Source organism: Fusarium musae, chromosome 4 (assembly GCF_019915245.1).
Source record: "Fusarium musae strain F31 chromosome 4, whole genome shotgun sequence".
NCBI classification, from domain to species: Eukaryota; Fungi; Ascomycota; class Sordariomycetes; order Hypocreales; family Nectriaceae; genus Fusarium; species Fusarium musae.
The window spans coordinates 2,870,928-2,894,822 of NC_058390.1; the positions used below are offsets into that span (position 1 = coordinate 2,870,928).

Sequence of the window (23,895 nt, forward strand, 5' to 3'; positions counted from 1 at the left end):
ACCACTTAGTCTTGGGTGGCTTCGGGCGTCCAGAGCATCACCACTTGCCGTCTCAGGAGTCATGTCAGTCATGACTCTTCACTCACGCTCAATCGTCAACCCATGGCGAATATCAATTATTTTCTCGAAACTGATGTCAATTATATTTAAGCATATCACTCGTTCGATTTAATTAGCATTTGCAACACGGAAGAGATCGTCCTCTTCAAATTCCCATTTGGATCAGACAAAGGGGGGTCAATCATCCGTCAATGACACGAGAATCTTTCTCAATGGAATGCTCCCTCATAGCCCCGTGCATTCCTCCCACTGTCGCACTCAAATCGCCCTCATCCAAGTAGCAACCCGACCCAACGATCTCGTTGCTGCGCCAGAGTGAATTCGTAGTCCTCTCTTTCTTACTCTCATGACCCTGATTCTGACCCTGTTCATCAATATCTTGCTACTATTCTCAGCAAAGGCCAACCTTGATTTTTGTCCTTGTGTCTTGCCCGTTTCTCTGGTACCCGTTGCTAGCTTCTCCGTTGCTCCATTGACTTGACTTCGGCCATCTCCACGCCTTGCCAGGTCTCGTTCGCTTACCGGCCGAGTCCCTTGTTGCTCGTCTTGAACTTTGTTTTGCTGCCTCTGACTGGCCCAGGCCTCTCGCCTCTCTTCTCACTATCGCTCAAAGACTCCTCAGGCTCCGGGTCTGGCTCCTTCTTTTCATTCCCTCCGTTGCCATTCTTTTGGCTCTCACCTCATTCATGCCATCAACCTTCACTTCCACTTCGACATCTTCGTCGTCTTCCGTAACTCTCTCAGCCAGCCCTAGGTGACTCGCTTGGCTGACCACGCCCCCATTGCATCCTCACCCATCAGCTTCAACTACTATTGCAGAACAACAGTCCAGTATCCCAATGGCCTCTTGGACCTTGCCCTATCGGGTTGAGGCTGTCGACCGCGACCCAGGCTTCTACTGGCAGGATATCGACAATGGACCTAACGATGGATCAAACGACTTCTTTGGTCAGTTTCTCAACTTTGATGGCGAAATCCCGTCCTCTATGGCCGATCCACACGGCCATAACCCATCAATGCCGGCCCTGGCCAATGGACTTATCCTCGACCATCCCGCCGAGTCCACTGCATCTGCCTCATCAGGCGTTTCAACAACTGAAGATGAGTTTGATTTCTTCTCCTGCAGTTCTCAGGTCGACGCGACAATCCCCTCTCAGCCAGTCTCATCCGCTGTCGCAAGTGCATCGCATGAGGTCGATCCTCGAAGCCTCGCACTTGCAAGTGCCGTTGGACTGGCGGAAGAGAAGCCCCCCCTGGTGCCTCGAGTTTCCATGTCGGACCCAGAACTACCCCGAGTTGATGGCATTTCATTGCACTCTTCGCCTGGAAAGCGGGTGCCTATTTCACAGCCATCATCGCCAACCCCACCCAACACAATGGCCAGGAAACCCAACAAATTCGTCGAGGCACTCTCATCCACGATTCGTAAAGCCAGTAAACTTCGCAAACCCAAGAAGCTCGTTGCCATAGACCGCCCAGGCTCTCCGACCATGGACAATCCTCCTCGGGCCTTGCGACTGCAGCATCACGAATATAGCAATGGTAATGACGCATTCCCCCCATCGCCGACATGCGGGCCGGATAGCACCAACTTTGTTCATGGGTTTTGTGACGATCCCTTTAGTGAAATTCCTCAGCCGCCTCCGAACAACTCTCTCCGCTTTTTCAGCACCAACGGCATCCACACACCAGCAGAATCCCCAGGAGTCAAGACTGAACCTGGTCTTTACCACCCCGACATGGCAGGGCAGGTTCCTCAGTCAGCTTGGCAGCATCAGCAACACCCGCACTCACACCCTCATCCACACCAGCATCCCCATCCCCATCCTCATCCCCATCCTCATCCACACCAGCATCCCCATCCCCATCCTCATCCCCATCCTCATCCTCATCCTCATCCACACCCACAAGCCCATGTTCATCCTCACACACAACAGCAACCTGTTCCTGTTGTGGGTGCTGCACCCGAGACATGGCCGGGGCAAGAGTATATGGCTCAAAATCCTCATCAAAGCGGGTGGTGGGATCTAAATCTTTTAAACCAGAATGGCGAATATGTTGTAGCCGATCCGCAACAGCAGAAAAACGCCAGCCTCAACCTTGCCATGCATGCCCAGCATGCGGAGTTGCCATACGAGTATCAGGGTCATGATCCCAATTCGGCTGGCCTCATGATCCATATGCCACAACCGCGAAACGCCTCGGCTCCCGGACACGACCTTTCGTTAAACACCCAGACTTACCTCCCTCCACCGCCTATCCCTCCAACATCAGAACGCCATCGTCCGCCACGAGCCCCTTCTTCTGGAGCACGACACTTGTCTTGCTCGCCAATTCGCAAGACACGCCAGCCGTCCATTCCACCCACGCCTGCCACAGCGCACTCGCGCCAAAGCTCCAACGGGTCCGTCGCATCAGCTCGCAGCGCCTCGGGTCGAGGTATAGTACCGGGGACCCCCACGGCAATGCGCAAGCAACGACGGTCTCGAGATGCAAGCGGCAGCAGTGGAGGCGGCAGCGAGATCGGGTTTGTCAATTTTACTCCCAGTGACGGCGGTCTCCTCATGACAGGTGTTGCGCCGAGCGGCAGTTCCAAGACCAAAGCGCGAAGAGAGCGTGAGGCGATGGAACGGAGACGACGATTGAGTGAGGCGGCCATGAAAGCGGTGCAAGCAGCAGGTGGCGATGTCGACAAGCTGATGGAACAAGGCTTTGCATTTTAACCCCTCAAAATGCAATCCAGATCGGGTCTATTGAATTTTGGTTCCTGGTTCCTGCATGAGGCCACGTATGTGGCTGTCGGGACTTGCCGCAGCGTTTTTTCAAACGCGACTTCACATTTTATGCCATCAATAAACATTTGATGATGCAGAGAAGAAAGAAAGGAGGAGGGTGAGGGGAATAATATCAATTGACGTGGGAGGACTAAGAAATCAAGTGGCAGGTGTTGGTGTTGGCGGTGAGACAATCCCAATTTGCATCGGAGCTAAAGGAAGGGTGGGCGTTGAAAGGGAACATCCATGGAAAGGGGGTATGGAGGGACCTGGAGCTTTGCCTCTATGAGGTTAACAAGCATTTATCACGACAACAAACGACATCCATCGCCAACTGCGATAGGCACTGATCTTTTCATTATCATAACTCTCGACGACGGTGTTTCTCAATAATCTTCTATCTCTCTTTTTTCCACCATCTTCACTTTATCTCAAGCCTTTGCGCACTCTTTTTTTTTATCGGACTTGAATCTAACGAACACGAGAGATACTCACTCAGTCTCATCAGTCCATCGACTATATCTAGGTACCCTATCTATCTACCTAGGCCTTCCATTTGGCAAAATTCCCATCAACAAGTCTTTTGGCTCTCAAAGCCTACTAGTCCAGAGACATTCGTGGTCTCACAAAATTCCATTTCTTTGAATTTGCCCTTTTTGCCTCGCTTGTTTGTTTGCTTGCCTTACCCATATACCATTCGTCATGTACCAATAGTCATACCACAGGACTTGGAGTAGTCTTGTTTTATCTCTTCCTCACTATATCTCAAAGCCTCTCGTTTAGACGCAAACCCTTACTGTTCCGCTCAGATATGGAATAATCATTGTATTTGTACGGATGGTCGGGGAGGTTGGGTGTTTGGTGTTTCCCTCTTCAACGTCCGAGGTGTTTCACCGAAGTGTGGATGAGTGTTTAAGGCTTTCAATCCCTACGATGGCTGGTTTTGCATCATCCATACCGAGCACTGAGCTTAGATACATTTGATTCAGCCTCCATGAATAATTACTTCTCCGTTAACCACGGAAGTGGCAGTCACTAGAAAACCCTTCTTCAATAGATAAATAATGCAATGCGCTTTACATGGAATGTCTGTGAATCTCAACCTCAAGCTGACTTAGGAGGCTATTTCAGGCCACTGTCATTCACGTGGACAGCAATCCAGTTATTGGAATTTTTTGGTTTTAATTTGGGTACAAGTGATGGGAAGTCAAGCCTCCCACTGCCACATCGTTTAAGCTGTGGCATACTACCTCGGATATCGAACGTGAATTGGTGCCTATGCCATCCCAATCCAGTGAAAAAAGTGCATTCCTCATCCCTTCCCGATAATGTTTATATATACAAAGCAAATACTCGTAAGAGCACTAGGGTTTCGATTATCACCAACGCCATGTCTCAACGCAGACGCCGTCGTCATGCTTTCGACAAACCATCCAAAAAGAAATTTGAGTAGGACGAAACAAACAAGGAAAAAGAAAACACGATCTTGGCGTGGTTGATATCGATTAATAGCTTAGGTCGCTTAAGTCGAGAGCTAACTCTCATCGTCCATAGCAGAAAATTCGATTTGTTAATGCTGTTGGGTCGGCTCGCTTTTGACAAAAGGTCATCAAATCCGAAGCCTTCGCTGATGATAGGGGTCTCGGATGTAAGCTTGTCATGATATAAATGGATAGATCCTCGGTTACATCGATTAGTGCTCGTAACCAGCACCACGCTGCCAAGGGCTAAGGAGAGGTCAGCATGTGCATCACTCTACTCGTCAATTGTGAAAGCTTACCTGGCATTGTTCTGTGATCTGTAACCGCCTGGGCTACTGTCACCTGCCGACCGTTGTTGAGAGAGATTGGATGCCGACTGTTGGTATGGGTTTGGTGACGCATTGCGGAACGGGCTTGCCGGTCGCTGTCCGTCAGCAGGGAAAAGTGGCATGGCGGGGTTCACAGGAGACCGAGGAGGAACATCGCCCCGCTGAAACGATGTTTGGGACTGGTTGTTCATCTCCGCCCGTCTTCTCAAGCTCTCTGACGACACCGAGTCCTCCTCGTCGAGATCGAGGTGCTTGTTGCTATAACCAGCCTTGTCACCTCGGGCCGTAGCGGCAAGAGCATCAAGCTCAGTTGTGGCGTTGACCTGAGTTTGAGATTTCATGAACGAGGCACGATCATCGGCCATGAACTGGTATCGTGCATCAGGGTTCTTGCGGAAGAAAACCAAGGCCGTTGAGACGATAAGCATGAGAAGAAGAATGAGTGCGAATGCAGCATTCAAAACGAACAACACGACGCCGACAACCCCAACGACAATCTTGGGCAGCCCAAACACATTAGAAAAGATGAGCAGAAAGATGGCGTTGATGAAGTTGATCGCAGCAATCGCAATGTTGAACGAGTTGGTGGGTTTATCCATCCAGGGTCGAAGAACCGAGGCGGCAATTAAGAAACCGACCTCAATGATGATGAACCCGACTGCCTGTGCTACATCGTTCTTCTGAGCCAATGCAACAAACATTGCCTTGACCACAGTGTAGACAAGGACGGGGACAATGAAGTAGTAAGCAGAAGCTCGGAATTGGACGTAGAGGAAACCCCACTTGTTGAGGGCCTGGGGATCCGAGAAGAGGATGTAGGCTGGGTTGCGGTGCATGGCAACAGAACGGCGAGCGATGCGAATGACCTTGCTGGCGCCCCAAGCGAGGGTGAAGGTCATTCCCAAGAGGAAGAAGACAGCCAGAACAACCTCAGCAGGCGAATCCTGTTGAGTGAATTCCCACAAACAAAGAATGACCATCTGAGGGAAACCGATGAGTGTCAGACGGAAGAGAATGCCCTTCAGGACAGTCATCCAACCATTTCGAAATTCCAAGAATTTGTCTGGGGCCATCCACTTCTGACGAACGCACAGTTCGCACACACCCTTGAAAGCAGCAATAGCCAGACATGTGATAACCACAAAGATGCAAAAGAAAGTGAGGCCAGTCATGAACAAGTTGGTGGTTTCGATCCTGGACTTAAAAGCAACTCGCTGAATACCGTACACGATATAAGTGCCATCCTCAGTTTGGATATTGGCGCGCTTAGCGAGTGCCCCAGCAGCATGACCGATGGGCTCCGTGATACTTCGAGGCATCATGGCGGCACTACGTTTGAAAAGATCGATACTGGTAGAGGCAGCCTGCAAGCTTCGCTTCTGAACCTCAACCGACACTTGGCGAACATTGTACAGAATAGACTCGGGTGTACCGCCGGTTGCTCGTTGATACCACGTAAAAATGTCCTGCATGAAACCAACACGGATGATTCCCATTGACCACTGGAAATCCTGAGTCCAAGAGGAAACGATTGGGGGGAGTCCGACGCTGGTGAGACCAAGAATGGCCTGTGCCTGGAAGTAGCCAAACAAGGAAAGCGAGTTAGAAGCGACATGAGCAGCAGTGTTGGCGTGACCAACTCCGGAAACAACGGCAGAAGAGATCAGACCGAGGCCAGCAATGATGGCAGTAGCCCACTTGACACCTTTGAGATCAACTGTTTTTCCATTGGAAAAATCAGCTTCGACACAAGCGACGCTCTCGCCAGTGCTAGACATGTTGACATAAACACGGACGGTAGCGTCAAGATCGGGGACACTGTAGGCGATTCCGGGTACTTGTTTGAGATTTTCTTTACCGACTGGCAAGTTGAACTTAAATGGAATCTTTCCAGAAACCATAGGACAGAGACCAGCAAGATTGATTGTACAAGGGTCTACAGTCTGTTGAAGGAACTGGTAGCCATATGCCGAGAGTCGAATGTCGAAGATAACCTTGCCCTGGATGGATGAGGTTGCCACAGCCTTGACAAAGGCAGAACCGTTGTTCGGTGTCAGTGCGACGTTGAAGAGCGTAGCTTTGAAACCGTTATCCTTCTGGCAACTGTTGAGCGAGTTGGAGTAGAGAATCTTCTCTCCAGAGACGGGCGAGGCCAGGGCAGCCACTGAGGCGAGAACCGCCAGTGGTTTCATGATACAAGACCACATCGTGACCACGTATCCTAGTGATGATCGGGTTCCTTGTCGATGGAGTCGTTTCGTTCGGTGGAGAGTTGGCTGTCGTCGTTACAAGTCCAGGGTTGTTGACAGTGCACTTCCAATCCTTCCAACCCTTCCAATAGTCCAAGATTACTAGTATGAGTCAAAACAAAGCCCACGACAGAGGTGGTCGAAGAAATATCGGAAATGGGGGCGACGTATTATGGTCTTCCAAAGACGTGAATTTCTTCCGGATTGACTTTGGATAGTTGGATAGCGAGAGTGAGGCCGCGGCAGTTGGCGTAGTGGAATTAGGAACGGAGTAAGGCGATAATAAAGAAAGAAGTAAAGTGAATTAGCGAAAGGCCGAGGCGAGAAATCGTCTCCGCGACGAGGCGTGGCTGAAAGAGACAGCGTCTGGTCGTCTCGTCGTTGTCGATATGGGCTGGTTTTTCCCGTTGTCGCGGATGATGAATGAAATGAATTTGTTGTGTGGGGGAAGACGAGAGGGAAAAGGAAGACCAGCGGCAACGGCCAAGGGGAGGAGTGAGGTGGACGGGCTAGAAGGGAGAGAGGGAGGGATCGGGAACCTGGGTAGCAATGGCAGCGGCAACAGGAAAGCAGGTACGACCTGGCCTGGTCGGCGCTCGTAATAGCGGCAAGTACCTTACCTACCTACTTTACCTTAGCGAGTACATAAATTGATACGTACGCGGTGCAGTCGAAGGGGTCAGGGGGCGGGTGGGTGGCCCTTCACGAGTGCGGTGAAGCGGGGCCTGGAGCGACAGGTTCGGTTTAGCTTGGTCTTGGATCCTGCGTGTGATGTGTGATAGGGGAGTCTTTTGGACAGAGACACGGCCTTTGTCTCTGAAGGACCAGTTCATCTGACGAGGGTTTCCTTTACTTTGCTGGCAGCAATATTGGAAGTGGTTTGGCAGTGCTCAGCCGTCGCAAGGGCTAAACCAAAGGCACGAAATAACAGGTTTTGTCGTATTCACATCCGTTGCGTCGTATTCAACCATGACACGCGGTGTATCAATGCTAGCACGTCTCAGGCGCATGCCCCCTAAGTCAAGAATCTGGAGGCTGTGCAGGTACTTGGAATGTAGGCCAAGCGCTGGGCCAAGTAAAGGTCAATACCACAGATGCATGCGTGGGTATGGGGTGACGATCTCGTATCGACTCTAACAGTATATACTTTGTGGGTACACACTTTGTTCCCCCTCAGCAACAAGGCCTTATTACCCCTGGAAGATGATGTCCAAATTTGTCTTCTCACTCCGTGTAAAGTGATATGTTGTACGTACCAAGGACGGATGTTTCGGGCTGGCTAAAACGTCGATTGAATGAAATGTGAGCAGCCACCTATTTGTTGCCGAAGATCTTGATTGCGCAACAGATGTTGACAATCGAGAGGCTGGCAGGGCTGGTTAGTTGCTATAGTAGAGGCGGCATCACGCTGCATAAGATAAAACAAGGTCAGCAGGCGTTACTCCGTACTTGGACTTTCGATGCATGAACCACGATTTGGGCATTAAGAACATGAGCGTTTCCGGTTTTTGTGCCATAACATGTAGTAGTGTGGCTAAATCTTTATGTCAACGACTTTGAAAGGTTGCGCGTGGTTGGTCTTCAGCAGGCTTGTCAACAACGCCGTCAAAAGCCAAGGCCTGGGCGATTCCCCATGCCCTCAAAGAATACGAACAATCTAGACAATAAATGTTGGAACAATAATATACGGAGTAAGGTAAGCCAGAATCGACACGATACGGATGCCACCTCCAGTAACCATGAACCAGCTCTCGCATTGTTACAGGATGGGTTTAATTAACTGAGGCTTGCACAGCCTCAGGGCCTCCTTACAGGCAGTCTCTGCAGACTGTAACTTTGCCGATGCCCGAGGGGTGTGGCCCTTGCTCCAAAGCCTTTGCGTATCCTACCCTCGGGGGGGCAAGAAAACACCGAACCTTGCGATAAGGTGTCAAAATAAACTTAGCAAAGAGTCCCCTAAGCTTAGGCTAAATTTCCCTAGATATTTTTATCCCTTAGGGTTCAGGCCTTGAGTTTTCTTTCCTCCCCTAGCCTACTTCGTTCCCTTCAGGTGTGCCAATTCAGGGTGTCAGGCCTTTCAAGGCGCACTAATTTCAGAAAAGCACACACAGTGACAGCAATGGCGAGCGAATTGTGATAGTCAGGCGTGAAGAGGCTGTGTACTCAGGTGCTGTCGCGTCCTGTCTTGGTTGTTCTTGGGCTAATATCGTGTTTTTCTTGGAAACACTACTTTCGGCATCTCCGTTTGTCTGCAGAGAGAAAAACATGGATGAATGTATCCGTAAGACGCTCACTATTACGAGTGTGGGAATGTGGTCAATATCTGTACTGAGACACTTAAATTTTGCCCCAACCAGAGTCATGCGTCCTTCTGATTCTGAACTCGTCTGAAGAAATGCCGAAATCAAGCTCAACTTTTGAGTTATCGATAGACTTTGATAAATCAATCTCAATGATGATGCCAAGACTCGCGTTCTTCTGTCACCTGCAAATCGTCTAGAACTTCGCTTCACATAGAGTAAGCTCATTGGCAGATGAGATCGACGGCCAGCATCCTTTAAGGGAACGCCTCGCAAACGAAGGACGAGCAACTCTCCTGACAATTGTCTGTCTGAGGTAGGTAGCTTATGTCAACTTCTCTATACTCGGAGAATATCTGACCAAAATTATCAGATGAATCTCAAACTCGACAACGATGCCAATAATCACAATTGAGTTTATATTTCAACGTCCACCGTTCTCACACCATCGTAGTCAGTTTCAACAGTAGAAATTCTGCTCATCAAACCCAGAATCGTCGACTCTCGTTTCCTATTGGATATCTCACCTTCCAGATCTCCAACCATCACAGCCCCGGTATTCAGGGGTATGCATTCCAGAGCCAATAGTATTCGATAATGTGCCACTGTAATAAACGCTGTACGGATACAGAGAAATTGAGATTAACTAAAGAGAACTTAGAGAAGGACATCCATTACGCGTGGAATGGCCGGCATAATCCACTGGGGAATGTCACAGGTCTTGTTACTGGACAGACGACACATTTCTCAAACATAAGCGTCAAAAACTACTAATATGGAGCATGGACGCGTCAACTCGAAACCTTCTGATACGAAGATACTAAGTATGATCGACGTGTTTATCCATTCAAAATTCATGCCCAGCACGTGTTAGACCAAAGAGCATTACACTAAGCGAGAATATGAATCGTCACCATTCCGGTTCATCTTCATCCGAGTCTCATTACATGTTTCGCTCGTCGCATTCCTAACAAATGCTATGCCTTTATCTTGATGCTTCTGTTTCGAGAGATCCTCAAACACTCCAGCGACGTAGGCCTCAGATAAGAAACGGATAAAACAGAACCATAGAATTCATCGCCAACGCCCGATGTCTAATTTACCAAACTCCAGCCATGAGCCGTCCAAATGTTGTGTATATGGCCATGCACAGATCTGACTCCAGAATATCATAACATATATTGCGCATTCTACAGCACATCCCACTGTGCATTCCATGGATTGTTCATCGTCGTATAGTCGACACCATGCTTGTAGGAACTAGTCAGTTCCTCCTGGTCCACTCCGCAGTGTGTCTGTCCATCTCTTCCGGTAAACCATCCTAGTCCATACGTCTTACCGTCATCAAGCTTCTTCGCCATCTCTGCGTTATTTAGCTTCGAGGTTCCCACAAAATTGTACAGCATCTTGCTCTGGTGGATAAAAGCCAGAATTGACGCAATAGTGTTGGGCTGACGCGGCAGGAAAGGATGGCGCCGGCGGAAGAACACCACGTTTGAGACAACAAACATGTACATGAGTATGAATAATGTGGCCCCGAGGGTGATATAGAATGAGCGTATCGTCTCCTGTCCAGAGTTGAGTAATTCACTGTTCTCCTTGTCATCCTTCCACTTCCCTTTATTCATTCCATATCCTGTGATGAAGCCTTGCCCATCCACCGTTGCAAGGCTGGTTACAAGGATTGTCAGGAATTCAGCCATGACACTACCGAACCCAACAAGAAACACTAGAAAGTGGCCGTTCAAGAGCGCTCGCAGCGGCATATAAGCAAACGGCAGTGCGGTGTAATCAAGGGTAAGAACTTTTGAGTGCGCATGTCGCTTTGAGAGGATATAGTAAGGTTCCATCATACGAACGGATGTCTCCATCGCGCCCCAGCATAGCTTGAGGATGACGGCCAACGCTGTGACGACCCAGGCAGCCTTGTCTGTGATGATCTGGGCGGGAGTGAAGAGAAACGTTGGGATCAATGCTACAAAGAGGATCAACCCAATGATGAAAGGGATACATCCCATCGGACGTAGCATCAGGGGATGTGGGTGCTCCGAGAGATGGGCGCCATCATCCTGTTCGCTGTCCGTTTCCACCTTTGTGCTTGTGCCCTCGTAAGGTGCAAGCGAAGAATTTCTCAGCATGTATCGACGACGCTTCAACTTTTGGTGAATGTCTTTATGCTTGGCTGTGTCCATGTCTTTAAAGTCCATCAAGACATGGCTCACTACAGCCATGCTAGCAAGACCAGCAATGCCTCTGACATCAGAGAGCAGGCCTGATCGTCGAGTTTGTAAAACATATAGTAAGCCGCACCCCATGGCTGCACATAACACCAAAGTAACCGTCAAAAGTCGTGACCAGACCGAGGCCACAAAAATCTCCTTCATGTCGCTGGGGTTTTCCATACGCTCCTTGCGGCTCGGTGTGAGTATGATCGAAGCAGCTGCACAGGTTGGTACGAGGGAAACGGCGAGTGTTGAGGCGAACGAAGACAGAGCTACCGCATAGTGGCCAAGCTTGATCGCTCGAAAAGGTCGCCAGAAGCTGTAGCTTGTGACATAGTCGGCATTGATTGACTTGGAAGCCAGAGCACCCTGCTGTCTGGATAGCTGGTAGAAAGCCTCCAGGCGGCGGACTTCGAAGTCAGTGAACTGCCAGAACACGCCGAAAGTAACCGCAACTACTGTTGGTAAGAATTTGATGGCAAAATAGACAAAGGTGTCTATGTCTTTAGGTGACCGGAATTTTACTATGGGCTTTTCGTGAAATCGTTGAAAAAGGTACTCCTGTGCAATAGCCAACCCGACCGATATGATAATCAGCAAAGTAAGGTAGGGCCATCGCATTGTGGGAGGCTTCCAGTTCGGTTGAGGGTAGAATATTTCCGTCTTGCCCTCCTTAGTCGGGAATGTTGATCGCCGAAAATCATTAGAGGCAACCGTACTGAGTCCCTCGATGCTGCTCAGGTCGGCGCCTGGTCCCTCCTCTAATATCACCTCGATGACTTCTCCTTTCCGATTAGCTTCGTCCTGCCCTCTTTGTCGGATTGCCTCGAATCGGCCAAGATGCTCAGGCGGCTTGCGGCGCGAAAACGACCGCGACAGACTCCTCTGAACAGATGGGGTCGACGACAGAAGTTCGGCATCACGCATCTTGACGTCCGCGTGAAACCCTTGGCCCAAACCTCCTGTCAACATCCCGCTAGCCTCTTGCGCCTGAAGCTTCTTCACGAAAACCTCATCGTGCGAGGTCATTGGTCCTAGGGCGGCGCTCAAGTCGAAACCAGGAGACACATCATCCTCATCCTCTTTTATGGGATCATAGCGACTAGAGTGGCCTATGGGCGCTGCACCACCAAGCAATGACAGATCATATGCTTCGTCTTCTGTGGTTTCCTCTTGAATGGTTCTTCCGAGAGATGAGCCGTATGCACGCTTGGCTCGAGATGGGAACCGCGAGGGGGGAGGCCCAGCTGCAGACACAGGCGCATACGATCCCCCGGCTCCATTGTAGCCAAATGATGCGGACCATCCAGACCCAGCAGCGTACGAATGTCCGTCATATTCCTGTTGGGGTGGGCTCGAGTTTCCTGCATAGGAGTCGAGAGACACCATAGACTCGCGGCCGTGGAGCTGAGGGTACGAATTGTCGTCGGAATATATTGTCATGGCAGAGACGCGATGGCTCAGATGTGGTTGGCTTGTTGCGGGCCTTTGCGATGCGGTCACAGAGCCAGCAGGATGATATGGCTCGTAAGTCTGAAAGGGCTCTTCAGCCCGGTCATCTTGGTATGCCATATTGCGCAGCTCTTTTCATTATCGGATATTGTTTGTAACTTTAGACAACGGCTCTAAGCCCAGAGTAACAGTTCCAGCTGTACGCTATGGTATGGATCGATCTCTCGCGGTATGGTGGGCGGGGCACGACGCGCAAAAAGAGGGACGGCCGATCAGACAACGAAGGATTTCACGATGCTAATAGTTTGTCGGTTATCGAGAAGGAAACGAGCGATAGATAAACGAGAACTACAGTGCACAAGGCAGAAGGAACAAGGGATGAGAAGAGAGGATATGATATGGAATGGAAAAGCCTCCCCCTTGATGAGCAACTTCAGCCGTTCAGCCATGAACGGTAATGAACGTCGTATCACCAAGGGTTCATTAGTGGTCACCTACCAACCTTAGATGGGTCAAACTAACACTGGCTAGGGGCGCCTTAGGCTTCCCCGTCCATCCTCTGAGAGGCATGGTTGGGATCGGGCGGATCATTAACCTCTGTAAGGCTGGGGCTGGACCTATTTTCTGGGTCTTCCCCCCCCCCCCACGAAAGACCATGCGAGATCTCATACATACATATTTTGTCCAAGTGCTGTAATGACCCTCTTCAACCTCTGTCTCATGTGCCGTAACACAACGCGATAATCAAGCAGTGCTACTTCTCGAGTCGCTTATTGACCCTCACTCAAGCGCTTCAGAAGTGGCTATCTTTTATATGAGCCCTTAGAGGCGAAAGCAATCCTTCGTACCTTGGGGGTTTTCCGTTTTTCGATCTAGCCTCAGATGCATAGCTGCACTTTCTGTTGGGTTGGCTTCGATTCAAACCCTTGCAGTAATCATCTATCCAATCGACACTTACCATAGGCGGCCTCCGCCTTGGCTCTCCCAAACAATCATCCTGCCTTTATCGCACAAATGCGGATACTGTGTCCCAGGCATCGAGGTGTCATTCAACTTCAGCTTCAAGCCTCAGAGGCGCAACTAGGTTGAGTCTAGCTAAACAGCCTTGTCATCAGCTACTGGAGCTTTCCACAATACTTGTGTTCTCTCTGGCAAAGCTGAAGGGGGTCCTTTTCTCTCCCCTCTTGTCTGTGCTTAAGGGCAGCACTGAGGGCAGCGGGGAGAAAAGAGTGTGAGGTTTTTCACGCTGAATGTACAGCAGCTGAGTTGCCTTGTCGTCGATGCTGTAATGCAACCCTACACAACGTATCTTTTTGGGAATCCTTCCTCTCTCCCGCTGTTGCGGTACCTGTCTCAGTCACGGCATGTTACCTCTGCCGCATTCGTTTATGTAAGTACAGGCTAGGCTTGGTTTTTGGGCTCCTGTCCTCGTAGTGAGTTGACCGATGCAAGCCACAAGAAGTGCATGCATGACCAGTTAGTTGTCTTGAATGGTAGGCTGTCGGCGGCTGTCTGCAGACCCTTGATTTATCGACGACGCTTGTCTGGCTATGGTATAAATAGAACAGATCTGACCAATCACTGCATATTCCATGTAGGGCCCGTACTGCCAGTCTTTGCGCAATGGTATCTGTAACGGGCTCTAGCGTCGACACCTCCAGTTTTACTGGTAATAAGACTCTCAACCTGAGCAGACAATAACGACAGAACACACTTCACCGGGCAGCATTCTTCCATTGCTTTCGGGTAATTCTGGCATCCGGTTTGTGGTTTCCGGCCCATCAACAATTAATCACACAAAAGGTGCATTTTTTGCAGATCTGGACAACCATAAGATTTGTTTCGCGGAAGTCAAGATGTACATGCCTGGTATTTACACATACCCTATGCCCTATATGCTCGATATGCGAGTTATTATCAAAACAGATACACGGATAAAGTAAAGACTGTTATAAATGTGAGGTTTGCCATGAACCGACTTCGTATGTGAGTATCACGCATGATCTTGTACGCCGATTACGATGCGCTACACCGGTGTAAGACGTATATTGTCTGTCTGTTCATGCGCCTGGTGGGCACATTTAAACGTGAATTTGAAAGTGGTATTCGAAAGCCACACCGAATTTACACAGCATTTCACCAGAAGAGCAAGTTTCTTACCCTTCAAAACTGAAACTATGCACCGGGAAATTGTTCATGGAAAAAAAAGAATGCCTACCGAAGTTGACGTAGACATTCATTAGATGCTGACTTGGACCGTTTCCAAAGTTGAACAGGGCGAGCTACATGGTAATCAACCTGATCTAAAACAAGAATTTATATTCTGAAAACGAGAACTTGATTCACACCTGAGAGCCCCATCCTCAATTATAAGTTTGTGCTGAGTACTGAACTTGCCCATGTGTCTTTGATCCCAAAACCCCCAGTCTATGCAAAACAAAAATCAATACGCTTCTATCTCTATGCGAACAAAACCAGCCAGAAATGCGGTCATATATATATCCCATGCGCACATCTAAAACATGAGGTATGCTGACATCAATGCAGCCAGCAAAGCTGTCATGGACGCAGCTTGATATGTATGTGGAGCTAGGCTCACGGTACCGCAACAACTGTCACGGTTGTATGTCACGTTATTCATCTGCGCAGCAACCTCAAAGACAGAGCCAGGGAAGCCGCCGTAATTGTAATAGTCCACGTTGAGAATATTGGGAGCCCGGCCCCAGTCAGAGCGGCAGTTGTTGGCCGCAACACCCAGGCTGCCATAGCCCGTGACGTTATTAGTCTCGTTGAGTAGTGCCACAGCGGGGACCAGAATTTCGGCACCAAAGACGTTGAACTCGGCGTTGAGGTTGTGGTTCATGAGGTACAGGCGGTTCTTGGCTGATTTGTCGCTCAGGTTGGGAGGACGCTGGACAGTGCAGGGAAATTTGCGATCCAGGGGATCAAAAGGAGTCTCCCACATCTGTGTGAACTCATCGAGAAGCCAGGGGTACTTCTTCTGATCCGACACATAGTCGATGAACATGATGACTCGCTTGCCACGAATGATCAAGTCTTCCAGAGTGGGCCAGTCTTCAAGGGCCATTGGGAGGTAAGGCGCTTGGTAGACATACTTCAAAATACCGGTCTCTCTGATGTACGGTACGTAAAGATCGGGATGGGAGTAGTTTCCGTTCCCAAGAAGAATAGTGACAACATCGTATGGGTGGTCGTCAACCCACTTTCGTACTCTGGTTAGCCAGTCGGTGATGGGACCCGCGTCAAGAAGATCACAAGTCGAATGGCAAAAGTGTGGCACTGATGAGTTGCTAGGGAACTGGATCTGAGCCTGAAGGAAGCGAATGCCGTCATTAAGTTGTGTCTCAACCTCAAGCTCCTGGTTAGAGCCAGAGTTACCCGGCCTCACGAAGGGTGAGTTGTGGCAGCCAACCATCGTGATATTGCCGTACTTGCGCTTGCAAAGCTCGACATAATTGTTACAGGGCTGTGTGTTTGTAGGCTTTGATTTCGTCGTGGTAGTCGAGGTACCATTTGCTGTGGCGGTTCCTGTGCCAGTCTCTGTCAGGTTGCTGGTAATGGTAGTGCTATCTGTGACATCTGTGGGGAAAAGCCCTGTGAGGGTGCTCGTGAATTGGTCCGATTCGGTGTCGCTGGAGCCCTGCAGGGTGATCTTGGAGGCGTAGGAAGAATATGCGCCTGTAGGAGGGCCGGTTTGTCGTGTAATTTTCTGTGTTCGTGTACCTCCAATGAAAGTGAGGTCTGAAGACGCTGATAAATCGACTGTCTGAGCTGCCACTTGACTGTAAGTCAAAGCCAGAGCCGCGAGTACTGAGCTCCAGAGCTTCATGACGGAAAACCGATCTTGAAAGAATTTGTGGCAGGAGAGAATATCTCTGGCGAGGCGCAGGATAAGTTGGAAGGGCGATAGGAGGGAGCTCGCTAGTCGCAACAAGCTTTACAACTGGAGCTCAAGGTCCACCTGTTGCAGCCGGGCCCGCGTTGATTTAAAGTGGTACAAGATCAAGGGAGTTCCAGTAAGCAAAGCAGGCCGAAAGAAAAAGAAGAAACAAAAGTGAGTTGTGCTCTTGATGAGGTAGAACGAGATCCAGCCTAGTGCGATCTGCGACGACCTGCGCAGTCCTGCCTTTGATCCCTGCTTGAGAAACACCAGACCAGCATCAAGAGAGCCCACTTTTGCGAACAACGACAGATCGGCGAGATGATGTGGGTATGATACGTATTGCAGGAAGAAAATCCTCAAGTAGGTACTCCGTAGTCACTGTAGAGACAGGTGGAAGGATGTGATACGTGAGGCGGTTGGGAAACCTTCTTTTTTGCACCGCCTTGCTTGGCTTTTTAGTCAAGAGTACCTATCCCAATCTTAGACGAGATTACGAATAAAAAGAGATCAAAATGAAGGACCCAAGGAAAAAAGGAGAGCGACTGCGTGATAGTTGCTTTGTCGCGACTTGGCAAAAGAGAGCAAAAATAAAAATGAAAATGCTGAACAAGTTGGCTACGGTTAGTAGCTTGTTAGTGCTTAATTTGATGATACGGCCTCACCTGCTGTGACATAATGGCATGTGTCTATGAATAAACAGTCAGTCAGTCCTCACCCTCTTAGCGGTAATAACGGCAGGAATTGACAGTGTCAATTGGCCAATGTTGAGCCGCAAAAATAAACGCACAAGTCATGTTAAGTTTCTGACTGTTTCCGTAGCGCTAAGAGTTGTCAAAATACCCGAAAATCCGAGCGTACTCGTTACCACAGCGCTTGTTGTTCACTTGTTCATGAAATTTTGCTGGATGGTGTTGAAACGCGTCATCATATTGGGCCGCAGCTAAGACCCAGCCGGTAACGCGGCACATCACTTCCTTTTCTTCACCTGAGGCTCGGTAGTTTGGGGCTAGAGAAGAAATGGATTGGATTGGATACCAGAAGACAAAAGCGAAAGCCAAGCACCAATAACCTATGATAGTGGCATGGCATCCCATGTTTTTCTTGCAAGTCGTAAATCCAAGAACTTTTCTTAGGCGCCCGTTCAAGACGTTCCCATTCTTTTTTTGGCCTGCTAACTGACAGGTACTATACTTGGGCTTTTACCAACTGGATGTATCATAATACGTGCGGCTGTCCAGGTTCCTCTTCCCGCTTCGATAGACAAATAGAGATCGATTCGCTCAGCTTTCCCAGGTTCTGATGCCCCCTAACCCACGGACCCTAGGTACCTAGGCATGTATGTATAAACCTTCCCTTTGCCGCTGCATTGTCGCTCCCTAGGCTCGCCAGGGGCGCTGTATTGCAGGGGGGCATTCCACCAAAAGCACGTAAAAGCTCTCCACTGATGGAGGTCGTCTGTCCCTTTTTAGGTCAAGGTTTCGGAAAGCCCCACGACCCTTTTGGCGCTTCTACGATCATGGATTTGCATGGATCCATCCATGTCGCCTGGCAAGATCCTTGGAATTGGGATTTTCCCTTCATCATGACGATTGCTCCACTACCTATCTCTGTGAAAGCTGTCGCTCCTTACTCGCTCCTCCAAGTACCTTGCAGCTGGTGTCGACCATTTGGCTGGCCCACCTCACAACGCATTTCTCTACTGCATACAACTTCTTCATTGTCCTGTCGCTACCTTTCTTTTGTTCTCTGGATTACGAAGCCTTTCGTAACCCCATTTGTTTCTTATGTTCTGTTTGTGGACTGTGTAGACATTCAACCGCACACCACTCCGCGATTAGCATTTCCTTTCATCCTTCATCTTTCAGGTTCTGTTCGTCATTTGTTTCATCGCTGGGTATCTTGCAGCACAGCACGCAATTAGAAGGCATCGCCAACAAACGAAAGAGCCGCTTGGAAGCTCACTCCGATACCGCAGTGCCTATCTAGGTACTTTACCATGGCGAACGTGCATAGGCGAAACACGGCCTTCGCTGCTAGCACGCTATACTTTCTATCGATACCCTTCTTGATTCTCGTCATAATCGGTAATACCCATATCAATTCGACATTGAACGACATATACTTCTTCAAGCTTGATGTCTCTCAAGTTATACCGATCTCGGTCGATAATTCGCAGCTGCTTAATTCTGTTGCCCGGAGTCTAGGTCTGCATGATTTCTACCAGGTTGGACTATGGAACTTTTGCGAAGGTTACAATGACGAGTATGTTTCCGAGTATCACATGTAGCATACGATAGCTAACAACACAACTCAGAGGCGTTACCCACTGCTCTAGCCCCAAACAATGGTACTGGTTCAACCCTGTCGAGATTCTTGTGAGCGAACTGCTCGCCGGAGCTCAGATTGCACTCCCTGCTGAGGCCGTCACCGTCCTCAACTTGCTCAAGATAGGCTCTAGAATCATGTACGGATGTTTCATGGCCGGCATATGCATTGATTTTGTCCTTATTCCACTAAGCCTCCTCGTTATTCGCACCCGTTGGTGGAGTTTGGTTATAACGGTTCTTGCTTTCTGCACTGCGGTTCTTGTTTCCCTCGCAGCTATCATTGCAACTGTCATAAGTGTTGCTGCTAAGGTCGCACTTACGGCGCAGGATCAGCTCAATATCAAGGCAAACATTGGCATCAAGATGTTTGTCTTCATGTGGCTGGCTGCCATCTTCACCGATGTGGCATTCCTGCTACATGCTGCCATGAGTTGCTGTTGTAGACCTAATAGGGATAAGCCGCAGAGTCCCCAACCAGAGATGAGGGCAGCGCATCCAAGCCTTCGTCATCGAAGAGGGCATAGGTCTTCATCACATTCGTCATAGGAAGTTATGCGGATCCAACTTCAACTTCGAGGCCCTGCTGATGAACAAATTTGGTGTGGAAAGAACACCTTTGGCCCAGAATTCCAAGATGGTCCAGAAGCTAGACCTCTTGAAGTTCTGGGATCCAGACATGAAATCAAAAGCCTGCGCAATATTGCGCGCTCATTTAAACTGTTTGGCTCATTACATTAGACAGTACAGGGAATAATTGCATAAAGCATACTCAATTTAGGTGTTTTTTCGCCTTGAGCACAAGGGATGCATAGCACATAGGATTTCACGGTATAGACGGGCGAGCGAGGTCAGGGAACAGGCCATATAAAACGACTGCGTTGGGCTATCTCCCACGCAGATGACATTCTTTCACGGCGCTAAGGCTCAAATAATAGAATATATACTGAGGAAAACATAGCTTTGTAATAATCGTTTCTGGATCCAACTGATCCTTTTATCATACGAGGACCTCTATTCCAATACTTGATGGTCCCATTAGAGTGCCCCAGAGAACTGTTGACACTAGACTGACTACCTATCTTGAGCTCGAGACACTCAACCTCAAGTCGTCATGGTGATTATTTAGAACAAAGATTGACAAACATATGGTCATGTCTCGTGCACCTGATTATGAATTAATGATATGATCATTGTAAGAACATGTCTTTACCTATTTTGCGTTCTGCTAGCACACCTACTCATCCAAGAAACATCGATGGCTTCACAACACCAGAAGAAAGCTACAGTGACTGCCACACCGTTGGCCAATATTTCACCTTGATGGTCGTGACCTTGCTATACGCAGTCTAACCAGAACTAAACGATATTCCCAAAGCTCGAGCTCGTGCTGACATCCTTGAAAGAGGCGTCGATTGGCCTTGACTTTACAATACTTGGTATTGAAGAGAAAATACACCCCCACAAAATGAAACTTATTCAAGAACCCGAATCTTTTGCAGAGAGGACACTAGGGCAATGGGCAACTACTGGAGAAGCGCTCTCGAGGCACTGCGCGTAGAATGAAAACGGAAGGCGTCATTAGAACCATGGTAAAGGTCAATGAAGAGAAATGGGAGGGATGCACGCCCTGAGCCTTTTCCTGTCCGCGACTGGTAGCCAATGACAAATTGAAGCTCCATGAACACCAAGAGCTTGCCATGCGCAAAATGATGCATCACGACTACTACCATCTTAGCGAGGGTGCATGCGGGTGATAAGATACAGGAATATTGAAGAAACGACTTTCGAGGCCAATAGGAGAACTGACAAACCAGAAGCGGTATCATTGAGAAGACATAATTGCCCGCTTGTCATACACTCGATGATGGGTTCAGGAGACGCAGAGAGACCGAAGCATGAATAATAGTGACAAATGGTAAATTGAGTTCAACACATGTCCTTCAGAGCTGAGAAATTCGAACGACAGAAGGAAGAGATAATAACGGGCAGAAGACGGAATCGGGGGTCAGGAGACCGTCATCAACTGGTGTTCAACCACAGCCAGTCATCATTTGATTGATTATCTAGTGAAATACAGAGTAATACGCCGCGTCTTCATCTAACGCAACCCTTGCGAGCAGCATTGTTGCCAACTATCGACGAATATGTCGTGTCTGTGGGAGAATGAAATATGCATGTCTGCTTTTTAGAGTAATAAGCCCATACTGCTCACCATAGGTTATGACCGTGTGAACATGCCTGTTTCTGAGCGGTCGACTTAGGCAGTTGGTGTGATGCCTGTCATAAGGTCCTCATCTTCTATTAGAGAATCGAAGCCCAGTCCAGGATCTGTAGGGTCCTTGTCTGCCCGCTTCTGCTCCCTGACAGCGTGCTTCACGTACTCCTTACTGTTAACAAGCCGTTCGTTGGCTACCTTGTACTGGCTTCCAAGGCTTTCGATGTTATGACAACGCTGGGCAATCTGTTGGGCAAAGTTTGCCTCTGTCATCTCCTCATTGTCGTCGTGGAAGTGCAGATAGAGTTCCCCGTCATTGTTGCCCGGCTGCAGCTCGCCTTTTAGGAGACCGGAATCAATCATATCTTGAACTAAGCGTGTGGTGGCATCGTCATCTGTGAGGATTTCGCCTGTCTCGGCACTGAGTGTCGAGAGACGCACTTGAGAAATGGACACCCGTACATATATGTCGCGGAGGTTGATGATTTGCCATTTTGGGTACGCCGCCACTACCTCGGCCACCAACGATGAGGTGCCGTCTTCCTCCCAGACCTGTCGGTTGGCCTCAATTTCTGCTTTGAGCTGCGCAGCATCCGTTGTTGTGAACCAAGTGGTGATATTCTTGTATGGCGTACTTAGTGTGCTGAAGGTATTCTTGGCTACCGTGGAAGTGTATGATGGAATACTTGGTTCCTTTCCATCCTTGAGCAGCCCGACCAGTAACCATCGCTTGTACGCTTCATCCATGACCTTACTGACGCCTTTGTCTTTTGCTGGGTGTGTAATGACGCGCTCAAGAGCTCGGTAGGCTTTGGTCCAGTCTCGTCGTGACATGTAGCATTGAGCTGTAAGGTGATTATACTCCAAGACGGCAGAGCTCTTCACATCCCCAGTAAGACCTGTGTCAACCGAAATGAAGGAGGCGGGATGCAGACTACTATCACACAAGAGTCTGGCGTCCTTCTGGCCTGCCATACCGGGGTAGAACGTAAGATCGCAATCGAGAACCTTGAGAGCAGGCTCAATCCAAGATGTCGAATAGGCGATCTTGACGAGTGTAAGATGGGTGGATGTGAACATGCTTCCTGTGGGATCGAGTCGCAGTACAGCAGCAGCCAAAGCCTCTACAGTAACCCTTGTCTAGTTGCAGGATAGTTAGCGCCTGGCGATGCCATGGAGGGGTGGCGCGTACCGTAAATAGCGTGCCTGATGCGATGTATTCGAGAAGCTTTCTGAAATCAGAGCCCACATATCGTATCTGGAGAGGGTTGAAGTTGAGAAGGAATCGGAGGGTCTCGTCTAAGAGTGTGCTTCGTTCGCTACCATGTGCCGGGTTCGATGTTTGTAGTGAGAGAAGCAGGATGGCTTGAAATGTGATAGAGTCGGTCGAGGGGTCAATATTCTGGGAGCGTTAGCTAGAATCAACAAAGATACTGTGAGATTTACTCGTAGGATTTGGCTAGCATTGGCACTGATGACTTCCCGTTGGTTCGCAAACAGCGAGGTCACAGCTGCGACATGGTCCCGAATAGCAGCATCATACTTCTTGACGGAATGAGCAGCGGCCTGAGTTGGCGCGAAGGCAGCTAGAACGGCCGCAATAGTGTCCATGATCAGCTGTGCTCTGAATACCCACCCAGGCTGATTCTCAGTGTAGGTAGTGGTTGGTTATGTGAAGTGTGGAGTTTGAATTGATGAAACTGTTACACTGATCATCTCCCAGTCATGCTCGTCAAAAACTCAAAATGATGACGAAGAACTTTGTATTGTAAGGCCCCGGTCCGTATTGAGGTATGAAGAATCAGATGATATGAAGCTTGTTGTTGCTCTCCAAGCTCACAGGCAGGTAACAACTCATGAGCACAGCTCTCGCATTGGAGGGGTGGTGACGTTGTAGGTCCGGGAATTAGCCGACTGAGCTTATCGTCTAGCGGATCTCGATAAGGAGCTGCCCCACCACCACCAAAGGTTTCCTCTAGACTCGTAGGTGGTGGGTTGGGGATAGCTTCATTTATTCGTCTTGCAGTCTGTTATTCAAAATTTGGTTTTCCAGGAAAGCATGAGCTGTCGGGACTCCTGCAGGAATCGATCTTGGTCTAGAAACTGCTTGTTTTTCTTCTACATGCCGTTCTAGCCCATTTGCGCAAACTCTTGCACTAGACCTGACATCACACAAGCACGAGTATAGCGTGGCAAGGTACAATGCTAACATAAGCGTAACAATAAATACATATCTAACTTGTGTTTCACCTAAATTCTGCCTGAGACCTGGCTCGCATGGCCAGCTCGCTAAAGCTTATGTGACACCACCGAAGTGATTTCAAGAAACATGGCTGGCTAATGACAAAATAAATCAGAGATCATTCAGCTGTCTATGAAGCAAGCCTCAGCGCAGCGTCCCAGAGATTGCCTTTCGAAGATTATACTAAAGATTGGGTTCGTATCTAATATGAAATGATCAAACAGAAAAGAGAGTAATATCTAAGTTGCTGGACAACACATCAATCGAACAGCCGTTGGGACCGAACTTCAACAAATTTTCCAGCACGTACATAAAACCAGAGGATTCATTCCAATTACTT

General features: G+C 49.0%; 6 protein-coding genes across 6 annotated transcripts; 2 read left to right on the plus strand and 4 right to left on the minus strand.

Moving 5' to 3' along the window:
- Positions 1–899: 899 nt before the first annotated feature.
- J7337_005796 (uncharacterized protein) lies at positions 900–2,783 on the plus strand (the record flags this gene model as incomplete). The annotated part of the gene is made up of 2 exons (XM_044823470.1): positions 900–1,811; positions 1,998–2,783. The coding sequence occupies 2 exons, from the start codon at positions 900–902 to the stop codon at positions 2,781–2,783; spliced, it is 1,698 nt and encodes a 565-aa protein (XP_044681961.1).
- A 1,744-nt stretch (positions 2,784–4,527) lies between these two features.
- Positions 4,528–6,851, minus strand: J7337_005797 (uncharacterized protein; the record flags this gene model as incomplete). The annotated part of the gene is made up of 2 exons (XM_044823471.1): positions 4,528–4,561; positions 4,615–6,851. 2 exons carry the CDS (start codon positions 6,849–6,851, stop codon positions 4,528–4,530), a joined length of 2,271 nt encoding a protein of 756 aa, XP_044681962.1.
- Positions 6,852–10,383: 3,532 nt separating this feature from the next.
- Positions 10,384–12,987, minus strand: J7337_005798 (uncharacterized protein; the record flags this gene model as incomplete). Its single annotated transcript, XM_044823472.1, has 1 exon — positions 10,384–12,987. The coding sequence occupies one exon, from the start codon at positions 12,985–12,987 to the stop codon at positions 10,384–10,386; it is 2,604 nt and encodes an 867-aa protein (XP_044681963.1).
- Positions 12,988–15,382: 2,395 nt separating this feature from the next.
- J7337_005799 (uncharacterized protein) lies at positions 15,383–16,717 on the minus strand (the record flags this gene model as incomplete). Its single annotated transcript, XM_044823473.1, has 1 exon — positions 15,383–16,717. One exon carries the CDS (start codon positions 16,715–16,717, stop codon positions 15,383–15,385), a length of 1,335 nt encoding a protein of 444 aa, XP_044681964.1.
- Positions 16,718–18,767: 2,050 nt separating this feature from the next.
- Positions 18,768–19,582, plus strand: J7337_005800 (uncharacterized protein; the record flags this gene model as incomplete). Its single annotated transcript, XM_044823474.1, has 3 exons — positions 18,768–19,033; positions 19,107–19,528; positions 19,551–19,582. The coding sequence occupies 3 exons, from the start codon at positions 18,768–18,770 to the stop codon at positions 19,580–19,582; spliced, it is 720 nt and encodes a 239-aa protein (XP_044681965.1).
- A 1,773-nt stretch (positions 19,583–21,355) lies between these two features.
- J7337_005801 (uncharacterized protein) lies at positions 21,356–22,924 on the minus strand (the record flags this gene model as incomplete). The annotated part of the gene is made up of 3 exons (XM_044823475.1): positions 21,356–22,453; positions 22,506–22,715; positions 22,760–22,924. 3 exons carry the CDS (start codon positions 22,922–22,924, stop codon positions 21,356–21,358), a joined length of 1,473 nt encoding a protein of 490 aa, XP_044681966.1.
- Between the last annotated feature and the right edge of the window lie 971 nt (positions 22,925–23,895).